Source organism: Engraulis encrasicolus, chromosome 23 (genome assembly GCF_034702125.1).
Source record: "Engraulis encrasicolus isolate BLACKSEA-1 chromosome 23, IST_EnEncr_1.0, whole genome shotgun sequence".
NCBI classification, from domain to species: domain Eukaryota; kingdom Metazoa; phylum Chordata; class Actinopteri; order Clupeiformes; family Engraulidae; genus Engraulis; species Engraulis encrasicolus.
This window is the reverse complement of record NC_085879.1, coordinates 18836337-18851247: the sequence shown is the minus strand read 5'-3', so window position 1 is coordinate 18851247 and position 14911 is coordinate 18836337. Positions and strand designations below refer to the sequence as shown.

The window sequence follows — 14911 nt, the reverse complement described above, 5'->3', positions numbered from 1 at the left end:
AGCCAACAATGTCCATTAAAGTACCGCAGTGAGATTGTTCCAGCAAGGCAGGTTGGGCGCAGACCAAAAAAAAGATAGAAAAAAAAGAACAGTGTCCAGTGCAGAAAACAAAGAATCCATCGAGCCTCTTCAACCCTTGTCAAAAATGACAGCCATTTTGGGAAGACTGTTCAATTGTTAGATTTTTTTTTCATTTTTCATTCATTCTTTTTTTATTAACGCTTACATTAGGCCGCCACCTTTGTCCTCTCCATTTGAACTCCCAAAGTCCTTCCCTCCATTTCTCCACGCACTATTTATTTTCTTTAGACATCCAAAAACAGTTCATAGGTCCAGACTAGATGTCCTTTAATAGAACATGGGTTCAAAAGGACAGAGAAAAGTAAAAAAGAGAGAGTTTGGGAAAGTTTCTATCATGACAGTGGCCTTGATGTCCTTAATAGATGGGTTCAAATGGCCAAGCAACTCAGTTCTGGAAAAAAAAACGTCTTGGGAGTATAGCCTTGACATGCTGACTTTAAAACTTTGCAGTCCTGTTGGAGATTCATGTCCTCCTGAAAGCCAAGCTAGCCCTCCTGTCTGGCAGCCTGTCACTGGTCTGAGGAAGGGAATAATAGAAGAAATGCTCAGACATACCCAGACACTCATGAAGGCTTGAGCACAGACACACAGGCTTGAGAGCACCCGTGTGCGTGCGCACACACACATACACACAAAAGCATGCACGCATGGACACAGGTGCATACCACACAGACACACACAGACACACACACACACAACACACACACACACACACGCACGCACGCACGCACGCACGCACGCACGCACGCACGCACACACACACACACACACACACACACGCACGCGCACACACACGCACGCACACACACACGCACGCGCACACGCACGCGCACACACACACGCTGGTTGAATGCGAAATGCTGACGATGACTGTGCTTGTGTGTGCGAGCGCGTGTACGTGTTGTAACATTCCTCAGTGTGCTGTGCTGTCGTCCCAGACGCTGCCGCAGTCGTTCTTCTTGGCCAGCTTGCGCACCATCCTCTCCAGCTCCCTCCGCAGCTTCTGCTCCTCCTCCAGGTGGGCCTTCATCAAGCGGCTCTCCTGGTGACCCAGAGGACAAAACAAATATGTGAAGCCAAGAAAAACACTGATGATGGGCTAGAACCGTTTGTATCCCACTTTGTTTGAAACGATTGTATCCCATCTTTATTATCAGCTTTTTCAATACAATTTCGTCCTGAATTGCATCCAGCTCCTGTGTGCGACTCCTTTTCTCCTTGCTCTTTTTTTCCAGGACAACCATTTTTTTTACGGCCGGGTTAATGTTTTGTAGGTACAGTATGCAGATGTGTGCAAAATGTTTGATCCGTCTAATGTTTGTACGTGCAGTTAGGTGGCGGGTGCAATACGTTTGAGAATTAGGTGAAGGCTACCATGTGTGGGCTGTTCCTTTGGATGCAGATATGAAAGAAGGAATACTGAAAAAACAAAAACACTGGACTGAAATGCAAAGCAGAACATTACCTTTTTCAGTTCATGGACCTCGTCTTTCAGTGCATACACTGCATCAACAAGACTCCTGTGAAAGACAAAATAGGGAGTGAACAACTTGTCGTGGCCTGGTTTCCCATCATCAGGGCCATTAATTGATCACCTATCGCATCAGTAGATGAAGAGAACTAAGACGGCCCAGTTCTTCTTATCCTATGAGTGTATGGAGCTTTTCAGAGCTCAATTAAGTTTTTTTTAAAGAATTCAAAACGTGTATACCCCAGGATCACTAGCATAGTTAGCCTTTGCCATAGAATATGGCACCAAGATCTCTGGTCATACCAAAGCAGACCGCTAACACAAAAAAGGTAAAACCCAACAGGGTGAAGAGAAGAGGGGGTACACATGTGAGACTCACTTCTCCTCGAGGACAGTCTGCCCGTTACTCCTCATCTCCTCCACGATGATCTTCTCCTCGTCTGGCAGGAGGACCTGCGGGATGCTCTCCTTGCGCACAACTACACACGCACACGCACACAAACACTAATTGAGGCCCAGACTCTTCTAGACACAAACAGACATGCACATACACTTCAAGATTATGTAATCGTTGTGTGTAGAAGAAGACACATTGTGTGACAATGAAGTTTGAAGTTGGATTGTTTTGGAAGTTGAATTTTAATGTGTTATGTGTACCTGTGGTGGTTTGGTGAAGGCTGACTCCTGTACAATAGGCCTCAATCACCTTCAGGATCTGAGCATCCTCCTCCAGAGCTACTGTGCCTACATTCACACACAGACACACAACAAACACAAAAATTAGGCTTGCACACACACATGTACGCACACACACACGCACGCCCACACGTAGACGCATGCATACTACTCAGCCATGCAAATGCATACACGTACTGTAGACGATGAGTGTGCGTGTGTGTGCATGTGCATGCATTTCCATGGAAGAGTGTATGCATACATAATCCAGACAGGTAAAAATGCACAAAAGAAGCAGTAACACCACAGTGAGTCTCTTCCCGAGGAAGTGGACTGAGTCATACCTGAACTGCATGACACATGTATGGCATTTCAGGTAAAAGTGGAGGCAGGAAAGAAGTCTTTCACGGTTTCAGGAGAGCAATATGCATGTAGACGTATGCATACATTCGAACATGCAAATTAAGACAGACAGACACACACACTCCATGACACATGTGGCATTTCAGAGAGGTAACAGTTTTAGAAAAGCAACACTGGTTGCTTACTTTGCCCAACGTGCATGGATATACCAGCATGCAAACGCACGCACACACTCCATTTCAGGTAGATATAGGTTTCAAGATTTTGACGCTGGCTGCTTACTTTGCCGCTGGTTGATGTCGTTGTCGGAGGGCTTCCTGTCTTTCTGCCTCTTGGGGAGGAACTTCTTCATGGGCCGAGGGCTCTTGCTGGAGTCCTGCGGAGGTGGTGGGGGGGAGGGGGAAGGAGGTAAGGTGGAAAAGGTGTTACACTGTCACACCAGGCCTCATCATTGTCACCATCATCATAATACTCAAATGAAAAACCTTAGCAAGCAAGTTTAGTTTTTTTTTTCTTTACCAGAGGTGTCATTCCTGGTTTCCGAAAGTTAAAAAAAGAACGCTGCAACATTTTTTCCTCTCTCTATACAGATGACTTTAGTGAATAGATCTATCTGTCTTGAACGCACAATTATGACTTGCTGATTCAGCACTGTTTGGATCATTTTGTGTGGCAGGGTTCTTACTTTCTGAACTCTGGAATGACACGTCAGTTTTTCTAAAGTATGAGACCTCAAGTCAAGTCAATTCTTCCACTCACTGGCCAACATGATAGTATGGTCAAAGAAACGAAACCTAATGGTAGTTCAGACTGTGGCAGTTTTCCTACATGTATGGAAAGATGAGGCTGACAGCCACCATTTCATCAAAGGGTATGCAAACTTAAAATCTGTCAACTTTTGGGATGCCTCTATTTTTCATCGATGGGTTGTTGCAATGTGTTGTAGACAACTGCGGTTTAAAATATCGATTGTAAGATGAAAAACTATATACCTTCGAAACAACAGACAATACTCAACATCTGTTGTAAGTGCCTAGAAAGAGCTTGGGTTTTGGAATGATAAAAATGATACAACCGATGTCGAAAAGGCATTTGATTATGTTAAGTCATGGTCATCTACATGGTCTTGAGGATGTTAGTGATTACTACCAAGGATGTGATACCATGAGGTTCACAGAAAAGAATGAAATAACTTAATAGGGCCCATAACCACAGCCAGCTGTAGACAAAAAACTAGAAAAAGTAGACTGTATCAAACTTGTTACTAAGCTACCGGTATGTCAGTTTTCAGTTGGAATTCTGTGGGCGGTAGATACTCATGGTCACTGTGTCGCCACAAACATTGACAACCTCATTCTTTTCCCATCATTTTGAAAATAAAACAAAACATTTTTTCCCTTTTAAAAATTATTCAAATCTATCTTTTTGTCTCATTATTTGCATTATCCATTACATAATTTAGCTCAACTGAAATTCTGCACGGAAAAATTCTGATCCAAATGTTTGTACTGTGAGGAGTTGACACAATGACGTTACAAAATTGATGGGATGGAATTGTGAAGGACTGAATAAATGTTCTCCTCTTTGTGAAAATGCCACGCAAGTCTACTTGGAGCTTACGTGTTTCGCTGCTGTTATTAAGTAACTGCCATTATGGAGACGATGTGCTTGACAGTGATGAATGACGATCTGGTCGTTAGGCATTGTAATATCGTTGGGCAAGAAGCAAGAGGCTCATTCAATGGCTGTACAGTGTACACAGTATACCAATGGAACGTTCGATTCAGTTCTCTTTTTATACAGTGTATGGTCATTGAATTCTAAGTTATTGTGCATCAACTGGACACGTGCCATAATGCACACCATGGAGAGAAAATGACAGAAAAAAACAAGGAAGCAATAAAATGGGCCATTACACGGTTAGTATAATAGGCCCTGTAGATGCACATACAGAAACACACAAGGCTTCTACTCTCACATACACACACCTACACACCTGTGCACACAGAGAAAAACACCCACACATTCACAAACTGACTGTGACAGGCGTTGGTATTGGCTCCTCTGACTCACCGTAGTTTCAGTGGCCGGCTTTTAGTTTGGATGCACAAGCACAAACATATGAAATGAGAACACACACACACACGCACGCACGCACGCGCACACCAAAACAAAACAAATGCCTATGGGTCCACTACAACCATATGCTTTAGGTTTGTCCTTCACTTTTTTCCAGAAAAGGATAAACCCACATATAAAATGCTTTATTTAGCTTTGAGAAACAACACCACACAAACAAAGACACAGACACGAAACACACCAAACCAAACCAAAATGGTTTTCTCCTGAGAAAAGGAGAGGGAGACAAAACCAGACATGAAAATCTCTTACTACTGCTTAAGGAGGGATGGTGGGAAGGATAGGGTTTTTTAAAGAGAGTAAACAAGGTCACAACGTAACAAAGTTCCTTGGAGAACCTTTAACTTCCCCGCTGTGAGGGAACCTCTGAAAGTTCTCAGAGGAAACTATAACCCGAAAGTTTTCTTCAAGGTTCCTCAGAGAATAGAGTAGCAAAACTCAAGAACATCTAAAAGGTTGTCCGAGGAGAGTGTGGGGGGTACCTCAGAGAACCCACACAACTGACAGAAGATCATCTACAAGTTCTTTGAGGAACCTCTGTGTGGGGGCTGGGACCGATGTGCAGTGTTCTTTATTAAACAATGGCGATACAGAGAGGAAGGGAACAAGGTTTTGTAGGTAGATTCTGTTGCTAGGGTTGGGGTGGGGGTGGGGGGTGTTCTTTTTTGGAAGGGGGGTGGGAGATGGTGTAGGCTGAGATTGACATGTGTGGTGTTCCGCTTTAGGCAGCGACGTGCGGGAGCAGGAGAAGAGAACAGAGGAGATGAGTTACAAACAGGAAATGAGTGCCTCAAAGCTGCAGAGATGGTGTGTGTGTGTGTGTGTGTGTGTGTGTGTGTGTGTGTGTGTGTGTGTGTGTGTGTGTGGTTGGGGGAGTTGAAAGAGGATGGGGAGCAAGCAAGCGTGCAACACCACTAAGCACAAACACGCAAAAACACACACCGACTCCCTCACACATACACACACAAACACAAGTCAACAATGCACACACACAGATCTACCCTTACCTTCAGGATATAAGACATCCTCTATAGATGGCAGATAGGAGACAAGGGGGTAGAGATAGAGAAGATGGATAGAGAGATAGAGAGAGAGAGAGAGAGAGAGAGAGAGAGAGAGAGAGAGAGAGAGAGAGAGAGAGAGAAAGAGAGAGGAATAGATAGGAAGAGAGAGAGAGAGAGAGAGAGAGAGAGAGAGAGAGAGAGAGAGAGAGAGAGAGAGAGAGAGAGAGAGAGTGGGAGAGAGAGAGGGAGAGATTGAAAGATGGAGAGAAGGAGAGAAGGAGAGGAGGAGGAAGGGAGGGAGAAAATCGGTGCATGAGAAAAAAATGGGATGATATAAAAAGACATGATGGAGTGAACAAAGTGCATTCCAAGGTGGACCTATGTGAAACCCTTATGCAGATGGCAGTATGGTGCTGAAGCTAGAGGAAGAGAGACAGGCCCATGCAATTTCTTCCAGCTGGCTGCCAATCGCCACATAAGAGTGAAGTGAGTGCCACACTGCACCTTACACCTAGGACACGAAGGACCGACTAAGCACTGCACTGAAACGTTTTTAAACAATTTCCTACTTGAAATTACTTTTAGAAAAAGGAGAAAAATCGGTTGGGTAACACTTTATTTTAGGGATACATCTATTAGCACTAATACATACAATATTAATGCCTGTGTAAGTAACTTGTAAGGCATGTACTAAGCAGAATAAGACAGTTGTTAAGCATGTATTCACAAATGTCTTGTTCATGCCCAATTAGGGATTTATTACTAATATAACCTTAGTAAGGACCAGTAAGCCTATATTTCTATTGATTAGTAAGTAGTAAGTGGCAGAATACAATGTGTATAAGCTCCCGACACACTGTGTGAACAAACCCTGAACAGTGTGAAAACAGATGCGGAATAAGGGTCCCTATTCTAAAGTGATGCATAAGTCAGCCCAGATGGCTCAGGGCCTCCGCACTACCAAAGTCCCCCTTGTTACCTAGGGCCCCCCCACACCACCCAGGCCCGCACTACTTAACCCCCCCCCGATCGACAAAGTGTAAGGGTATATCAAATAATTAATACTTATCCAGTTAAGTTATCTAGTTTTGTCTTCATCATTACATTTCAAGAAAGGTAACAGGAGCTTTTATATAGCAAGGATTGAACGTACACTTGTCAATGGCGGTGGGTTGGTGAGATGAAATTGTTTACATGTACCACTGAGTTTTAATTGTAAAAACACCCAAAATAAATGCAGAACATTAGAATAATAGTTTTGAAGCAAAAATAAACTATTCTTTTGTGATAATTAAGTTAATGTTTGAGAACATTAGCTTCAAGAAGTGCAGTGCATGATGGGTAGGCAATCTAGGCCAACAGACAACCTACCCAGCTCTGAGCCTACGTCCTTAGCTCCTCCCCTCACTCGTGAAATTTAGTTGCTATCCAAACAATTTGCCATGCGTACCCATCATGCACTGCACTTCTTGGAGCTAAGTTTCTCAAACATTAACTTATTTATCACAAAGGAATAGCTTAGTTTCGCTTCCAAACTATTACTCATCGTTATATTCTGCATTTATTGTAGGGTTTTTACAATTAAAACTAATTGGTGTATGAAAAAAATGACATCTCACCACCCACCGTCATTGAGAAGTTTACGTCCAATCCTTGCTATATAAAGCTTCCAATTACACAGCTATATATTGAGTAGAATAAGTGAAATCTACATATCTAATGAGACTAATGCAGATTCTGAAGTATTCTTACACTTTGCTTCCCAGCGGGTAGAGGGGGGGGCCCTAGGTAATATGGGGGCCCTAGGTAGAGCTGGGGCCCTAAGCCATCTGGGCTGAGCAATGCATCACTTCAGAATAGGGACCCTTATTCCACATCTGTTTTCACACTGTCCAGGGTTTGTTCACACAGTGTATCAGGAGCTCATACTCATTGTATTCTGGCCCTTACTGCTTACTCATAAATAGAAATCTAGGTCTACTAGGTCCTTACTAAGGTTATATTGGTAATAAATCCCTTATTGTGCATGAACAAGACATTTGCGAATAAATGTCTAACAACTGTCTGATTTTGCTTAGTACATGCCTTACAAGTTACTTACTAAGGCATTAATATTGTATGTATTAGTGCTTATAGATGTATCCCTAAAATAAAGTGTTACCATTGGTTGCTTCGGTGGGTGAAAGCTTAAAACTTGAGGTGCTCATCAGGATCTGAAATATCCGGTCTTGAGTCAGAGACTTGTCCCAATTAATAAAACACTTAAATAAAAGAAGCTAATAAAACAATAAAAAGGTACCCCACCCCCAAACTATGTTAAATATGTGAAATATGAAAAATATGTGACATGTGGATTTGTACAATGTATGATGCATGTTGTGTGTATGTTGCTGGAGTATGTCTATCTACTTTACTATCCTTACACTTTTTAGGTAGCAGTTGCTACTGCTACATCATTTCGAAGTGCTATGGGCAGTCAAAAAGGAACAAGCAGACCAGAAATTCTGCGGAAGGTAGAATGAAAAACATTGACATTGGCAGGGATAGTGAGTGAGGTAATAAGTTGGATACTATTGACCAAGTCATCTACACGATTTTTTGTGTGCACAGTTTTGCCTATAACAGCTAGAGTGTAAAAATTATGATTTAGAACCAAAGGTGAATGCAAGATATCAGGTCCGACATCGTATGCCTTTTGCATTGCCTTTGTGACTATGAATATCAGTGGTTTGCATTCCCGGAAGGCCCTAACTAGTCCTTGAACCACTAAGCCTAAGCCTAAGCCTAACCCTAACACTAACACTAACACTAACCAAAGCCCTACCTAAAACTATTCTAACCTTAAACCTAATCCTAACCCTTAACCTGAGTCCTAACTCAATGAAGACTACAACTGGAGAAACACCCAGTCCTTGTGTGGGTGGTATGCCTGGCAGGCACACTAAATTGAAGACACCGTTGAGGGCACAAACCACCATAGACCGTGCCGCTCTTAAGGGTGCCATGGGTCAAGTTACACACAGAATGAAACCTACACCTAAACCTACACATCTGAAGAAAACTGGAACTTGGCCAAAGGTACTGTACTGTGCTCTACTTGAAGTTGCATAGTTGCAACATGCCGTCAATCAAATCGCAAACCATCCAGAGTGCGAGCGAATGCTGCGGTGGGGAGTCAGCAGGTCATGTACTCTTTACAGTAAGAACCCTTCCAGAACGACCAGACGGCTTACGAGCCAGACATCTTGCTTTCGGTCAGAGGATGCCACAGGCCCCTTGCACTCATCTTTAACTCATCTCACGCATCCTCTCTTTTTCTCGCTTTCTCTCTTCAGGACCACCTGCAGTGAGTCATACACACACACACACACACACACACTCCCACACGCCTTTTACCGCTTTCAGACCACGGCATTCCCCCTCCTGCTAAGTGTCAGGGGTGTCTGCGTGTGTGTCTGTATCGTTGTTTGTGTGTGTGAGTGAGAATTATGTTCTATGCATTGTATTCTAGCATGTTGTATATAGTCTGCGTACATTTTTTTTTTGCAGTGAAGCATTTTTAGGGGTCATATACATTTGTAGCTCACAACAGTCTTCTATATTACACAGCTGTTATGCTATGGCATTGAGAACATTACAGAAAAGGTCGCACCATGCATAGTTTTACAATACTTTGGTCAGCACTCTTAAAAGAAGAAAAAAATTGTTGGGTGAAGCCTGCTCCAACCTTTATGAACTCAGCAGAAAAACAATGGCTGAACACTCCGCCCCTTATAAAACGTCCTGTATCTTGGAAAGGACACCAACATTTCATTCGGGATTGATAAATATTACTCTACTCTATTCTCTACTTCATTTGAAATGAGATTTCAATCCTTTCTCTTGGATGATTCACCCAGTAATATTTTCAGATTTTTTTTTAGACGCAATTGTGCCGATATTTGTTCAATTGGCATGGAGTGAACCATATGTGTGTGTGCATACTGTATATATGTGTGTGTGTATGTACACAACACAGATCATGCGAGTCTACCTACCTCCTTGTAACCCAGGGCGGCTGAGGGCTTGAGGGGCGGTGCGGGCCGGAGGCAGCTGAGGGACCAGGGCTTGGGGACCTTAGGGGGCTCCAGGGCCCCGCGGCTGGACACGGGGGTCCCCATGCTGGCCAAGTGGCCCTGGTGCGCCGGGGAGCCCACCATGCTCATGGGCTTCCCCTCCGCAGGCTGGAACACACAACACACAAATAGATAAACGAGAGAAATCTGAGATGGTAATCTGGGCCCTTGTCCAAGACTACAGTACATGCACCTGATGTGTGTTTTTGGTGACCGCAGAAGATTTCCACAGACAATCCAGGACCCAGTTTCTTGAAAGCATCGTTACTAACCAGATCACAACTTAGTAGGTTGCCAAAGGGAAACTGCATTGCAACCCAGTAAGTTGCTAACTTAGTTAGTAAACAGACAGACAGAGAGGTCATTGCAATACCTGGCCCAACCTGAACCAGTAAACAAAGGCTGCAAGAGTATCATTATTCAAGAGACGTAATGGTGGCCTTGATCTCCACAGGTTAGAGGACAGGACCCCAAACAAATAAAAATCAAACAAACAGGTGCACATTGTCATTTTTCAACCACAGTAGCATAGAAACTGTGGACGTTGCCGAGGTCAAACGCAAACGGCATACCGGTCGAAATACCTCCTCAGAGAGCAGAGGAGAAGAGGGGAAGGAAGGAGAGAGGAGGGAATTAGAGAAGAGGAGATGCACGGTAAAACCATCTGAGCAAATAAATACATGTCCAAAAACACATAACAGGTGTAAGAGAATCATTACGCAGAGTCCAGAGAAGTAGCAATGGCCTTTGCCCTCCGCTGGCCAGAAATCAACCAACCAAACAAAGAAAAAAGGAAATAAAAGAAATATTCAAACAAAGAGAGTCAAGACATTTTTCATGTCAAGAGATGCAACTATGCCCATGACCTTGCCCTAGAGCAGGAAGTGAAATCACCACCTAACCAAACAAAGGGTGCCAGGAATAACTGTTTGCGTCGTGAGGGGGTGTGTTTAATAACGAGTCGATCTAGTCATGCTGCAAACCCAAAAGTGGAAAATGTGGGATAGTTTACCGTATAGTCAGCAGTTTTGACGGCACAGAAACACCAAATGCAAACGACCCAGTTACAGCTTATGTAGCCCCCCTTCAAGCAATGCTGCTCTCATGCTGCTGCTGCTGCTGCTGCTACTGCGGTTGCCATTTGTAACTTAGAACCGGGAGCACAATCTGTGCAGAGCAAAACTTTTAAGACAGGCTGCAATTGAAAAGGGTCTCAAAGGGTTTTACTCAGAATTGACAAAGCTTCTTGGAAAGAGGAGCAAGGGAGAGTCTTCAAATTCAAAGACAAAACCCAGTCACCTACCAACCTTTAAACGGCTAGTGTCTTAGCCTACACATCCAGACGTCCCTTTTGACAGTGAATGTAATTCACAGCCAAAGACTAGTGACAATCCATATGTTTTTGAATGAATCTGATCAAGTCATCTGAAAGTGCAATCTTTTGCAAAATATTTGACAGACAAAACTAGCCCACTTAGCCCACTTCCCTGCCTATCAGATGACCTTACCTCAGAGGGGCTAAGCTACTAGATAAGAACTAGAACTACTAGTTTCCGACATAACCAGAAGAAGTCTATCCATCGAAGATACAAAACATCTCTCAAACTCAAAATAGGAAGCCCAGTCACAAACAACTAAACTCTTTTGACTAAGATGACCTAGATGAACCAGAATCTTCACAAACTCGTTTTGAGTTGATTTCTCCGACTGGAGGCGTCTGAGTCATACAGTGTCTGGAGAGAGTGATGGACCCCCTGGGGTTCCTTCCTCGCCTTCGCAGGCTGGTTATGCCAATGAAGCAGGCATGATGAAGACCTTGAGGGGTCAAATCCTTGCATGCGTTGTCCGTCTGTTGAGTCGGAGTTTCAGTATGTGAACTTCTACTTTCTCATTGATGTACTACGCTTCATTTTCTCTTACTCAGTGAGCTGGACATGGGCATACATTATGCACACATGAAACATTAGAGGGGCCATCGAGGTCAAATGCACCCAGAGAGTAACACAGACATCCCCTCCTCACAAAGGAAAGCTGGAGGTGCTTCACTCGCAGAAGCCCCAAACCCAGGTCTCGCAGGTACGGTTTGGAGGTTACAGAGGTCAGAATGCAACCAACACACACCGTGAAAAGCTGGAGGTGTTTTAAGTTCAGAAGTCCCACTCCAGATTTTAAAACCGCCGTCTCCCTAACTTGGGGCTGCCAGACATTGGGAAATATTTCCACCTGTTTTTTCCCATCCCTCGGACTGTTTGTCTGACTGATGTAGTTATATAGATATGTCTACACGTATGTAGAGGTTAAGGAGGTTATATGCAACTGGCAGGCACACAAGCACAGGAAAGGTGAGAGATGGAGAGGACAGGAGAGAAGACAAAAGGAGAGGAGACAGACTGTGTGTCTGACCTTGAGGATGGTGCCCACAGGGCTTCCTCCCTTGGCGAAGACGTAGAGGTGCTCCAGCCACTCCTGAAGCTCCAGGGGACTACTGCAGAACACTGTGGTGCGCTCCACTCCCCCACCTGATGGGCAACAAGAACAGTGTGTGTTTGCGTGTGTGTAACGGGCACATGTGTGTGTGTGTTTGTTTTGAGAGTGTGTTTCACTTTGTGCCTCGCCACAATGGATTTAGAATGTGTGTCTTATCTATGTGGCATCTCAGATGGTGCTTCACTGATTGTATCATTGTGAGTGAGGGTTTCAGCGTGAGGTTTTCACCACAGCCACACAGCTACCTGTGATCTCAAATGCGAAGAGGCCATTGTCTGTGTCCTCTGGTTGCTTGGTTACCGTTGTGCCCGTCAGTGGAAGTCTTCCCTGTGGGTGACAGCATGCCAATGATTATATACCAAGGCTACCATTGTAGGCTTCACTTGGAAGGTTGTGGGTACAAATCCCATACCGTCCATGATTGAAGTGTCCTTGAGAATGGCACCTAACCTCCCATTACTCCAGGGACTGTAACCAATACCCTGCATCTAGGTAAGTAACTATAAGTCACTTTGAAAAAAGTGTGAACTAAGTTAAGTTAAGTAGTAAATTGTATCATTCCATCAACTGTCTCTAGGAATAAAGACAAAACGGCATCAGAAAAGCCTTTACGGGTTAATACCAACATGGACAAAGCACAATCCGGTATCACATGACCTCATTGAGCTGATACATGATTTGGAATGTACTGTGTTTGATGGTGCCGTTATGAGGTTGTGGGTTCGAGATCTGGGGGTCTAGCCTACATCGTGCCAAGACTAGTTACACCCGATATGTATTAAAATGTCTAAAGTAATACTCCCTGAAAAAACAGAGGCACACTCTAAGGCTGATGCAAGTGAAGTCTATATTAGAAGCAGGCAAGGGTGTGGGGGAAAAGTCTAGGAAAAGAATGGGATAACAAATGATTCAAAATAAACGTCATAGGCCCACACTCAAGAGGGGCCTTGCTGAAAAGCTGAAACCACTTTTCAAATTAATCATGACCTTGAGCTTCTGCTACCTGTGAAAATCTAAAATTATTTTTAAGGTGATAAGCCTTCCTGTGGGGTACCCTTTGATAGGTGTAAAAACAATTCTTATTAAAAACACACACCTGCTGTAAAAATTCATTTTCACCACCGCACCACAGCAGGTGGCAACAGCAGAGGGCCCGATATGGGGACACAGCGGTGTCAGGGGATGGATTTCCACCCCAGCCAAATGCTGGCCAAATGCTGGTTTAATTTTGGACACTAAAAATAATAATTAAAAAATATTTGTTTATATTTTCTTTTTAACATCTAGTTAAGATTCAACTTTATTTTGCCGGGGAATGGACGATGCGCACCAGCCACCAACCAAGTGTCGGAGTAAGTTTGGACCCCTGACGAAATGATCAAATAAACCAAATAACGATTTGGTAGATTTTAGATTCAACTTCATTTTGCCAGAGGATGGATAATTCCCAGCAGCCACCATGCAGATGCAGGTTAAGTTTATAATTTCAAGTCTACATTCAATCATTTTATCGTCTGGTTAAATATTTAACTTTATTTAGCAAAAGGCTGGGGTAATTCACACAACCCACCAACCAAATGAAGGTTAATTTTGGCAACAGAATAATACATTGACAAACAAAATGTTCATTATTTTATCATCATCTACATACTGTAAGATTTCATTTACATAGTGTACAAATGTTAATACAAGTTAATAAAAGAAACAACTGTATGAACAAAATGAACTCACTCCGCTCTCATTTCAATGATTGTGTCTGGACCATGCAGAATGGCCTCAGGTTACACTCAGTCTCAAAACCTGCGACCTCTCGTATGGTATTTACTAGTGGTGTCAACAATAACCAATTCGGCAATGCATCGCAATAATCGATTCAGCAGGTGCCATAATCGTTGCAGCATATATTTCTTCAAGTTTTTATTACTCTGTGGATATTTCCGGAGCAAATGAACATTAAATTAAACTAAAGCACTTCAAAAGCATTGAAAACGGCAAGACTGATACAGAAAACAGCCAATAAAATGTTGTTCAGTATACGACTACCTGTATTGCCTCAAGACTGCTGAAAAATTGCTTCTTGCTTTCAGTAGAAATGCAATGCATTGCAATGCATCGAAGAATCGGATTGAAACAATTCGGATCTAACCGTGAGGGCAGTGCCAATGCACAGCACTAGCATTTACACACAACCAAGTGACCTAAAGCAGGGATGCTAAGGTTCCACTGCACTGGTTGAGCTCATCCTGAGCATGCTAATTTAGCTAGTTGTCAGGACGCACGCACGCACGCACACACACACGCACGCAAAAACACACTCACCTGGTAGATGAATCCGCTCATGCGTGGGCTGGCCGACAGCATGATGAGCAGGTTTGGGAAGAGCATGAAGTAGCGCTCCTCTTTATCCTGCAGGGGGCGACACAACAAGACACACATACGACATAAGATACATGATACACACAACAAGACACACATACCAGCCATATAATACACTGCATGATACACACAAGAAGACACACATACGAGACATAAGATATACTGTATATGATACACACAACAAACATAAAGAAGGGGAA

At 43.4% G+C, this 14911-nt stretch overlaps 1 protein-coding gene across 2 annotated transcripts in view; it reads right to left on the bottom strand.

The window, feature by feature from the left end:
- Positions 1–899: 899 nt before the first annotated feature.
- Positions 900–14911, bottom strand: part of arhgef6 (Rac/Cdc42 guanine nucleotide exchange factor (GEF) 6) — a 55185-nt gene continuing 41173 nt past the window's right edge. Inside the window, exons 16-25 of one of the 2 annotated variants that reach the window (XM_063189483.1) lie at positions 14655–14741; positions 12581–12662; positions 12252–12367; positions 9771–9956; positions 5737–5757; positions 2873–2966; positions 2210–2296; positions 1932–2031; positions 1547–1601; positions 900–1123 (exon numbers count right to left, since the gene is read on the bottom strand). In XM_063189483.1, the coding sequence (XP_063045553.1) occupies positions 995–1123; positions 1547–1601; positions 1932–2031; positions 2210–2296; positions 2873–2966; positions 5737–5757; positions 9771–9956; positions 12252–12367; positions 12581–12662; positions 14655–14741 (957 nt within the window). In that variant the 3' untranslated portion in view covers positions 900–994. The remainder of the gene's footprint in view (positions 1124–1546; positions 1602–1931; positions 2032–2209; positions 2297–2872; positions 2967–5736; positions 5758–9770; positions 9957–12251; positions 12368–12580; positions 12663–14654; positions 14742–14911) is intronic. The other variant, XM_063189484.1, reaches the window with a different exon arrangement.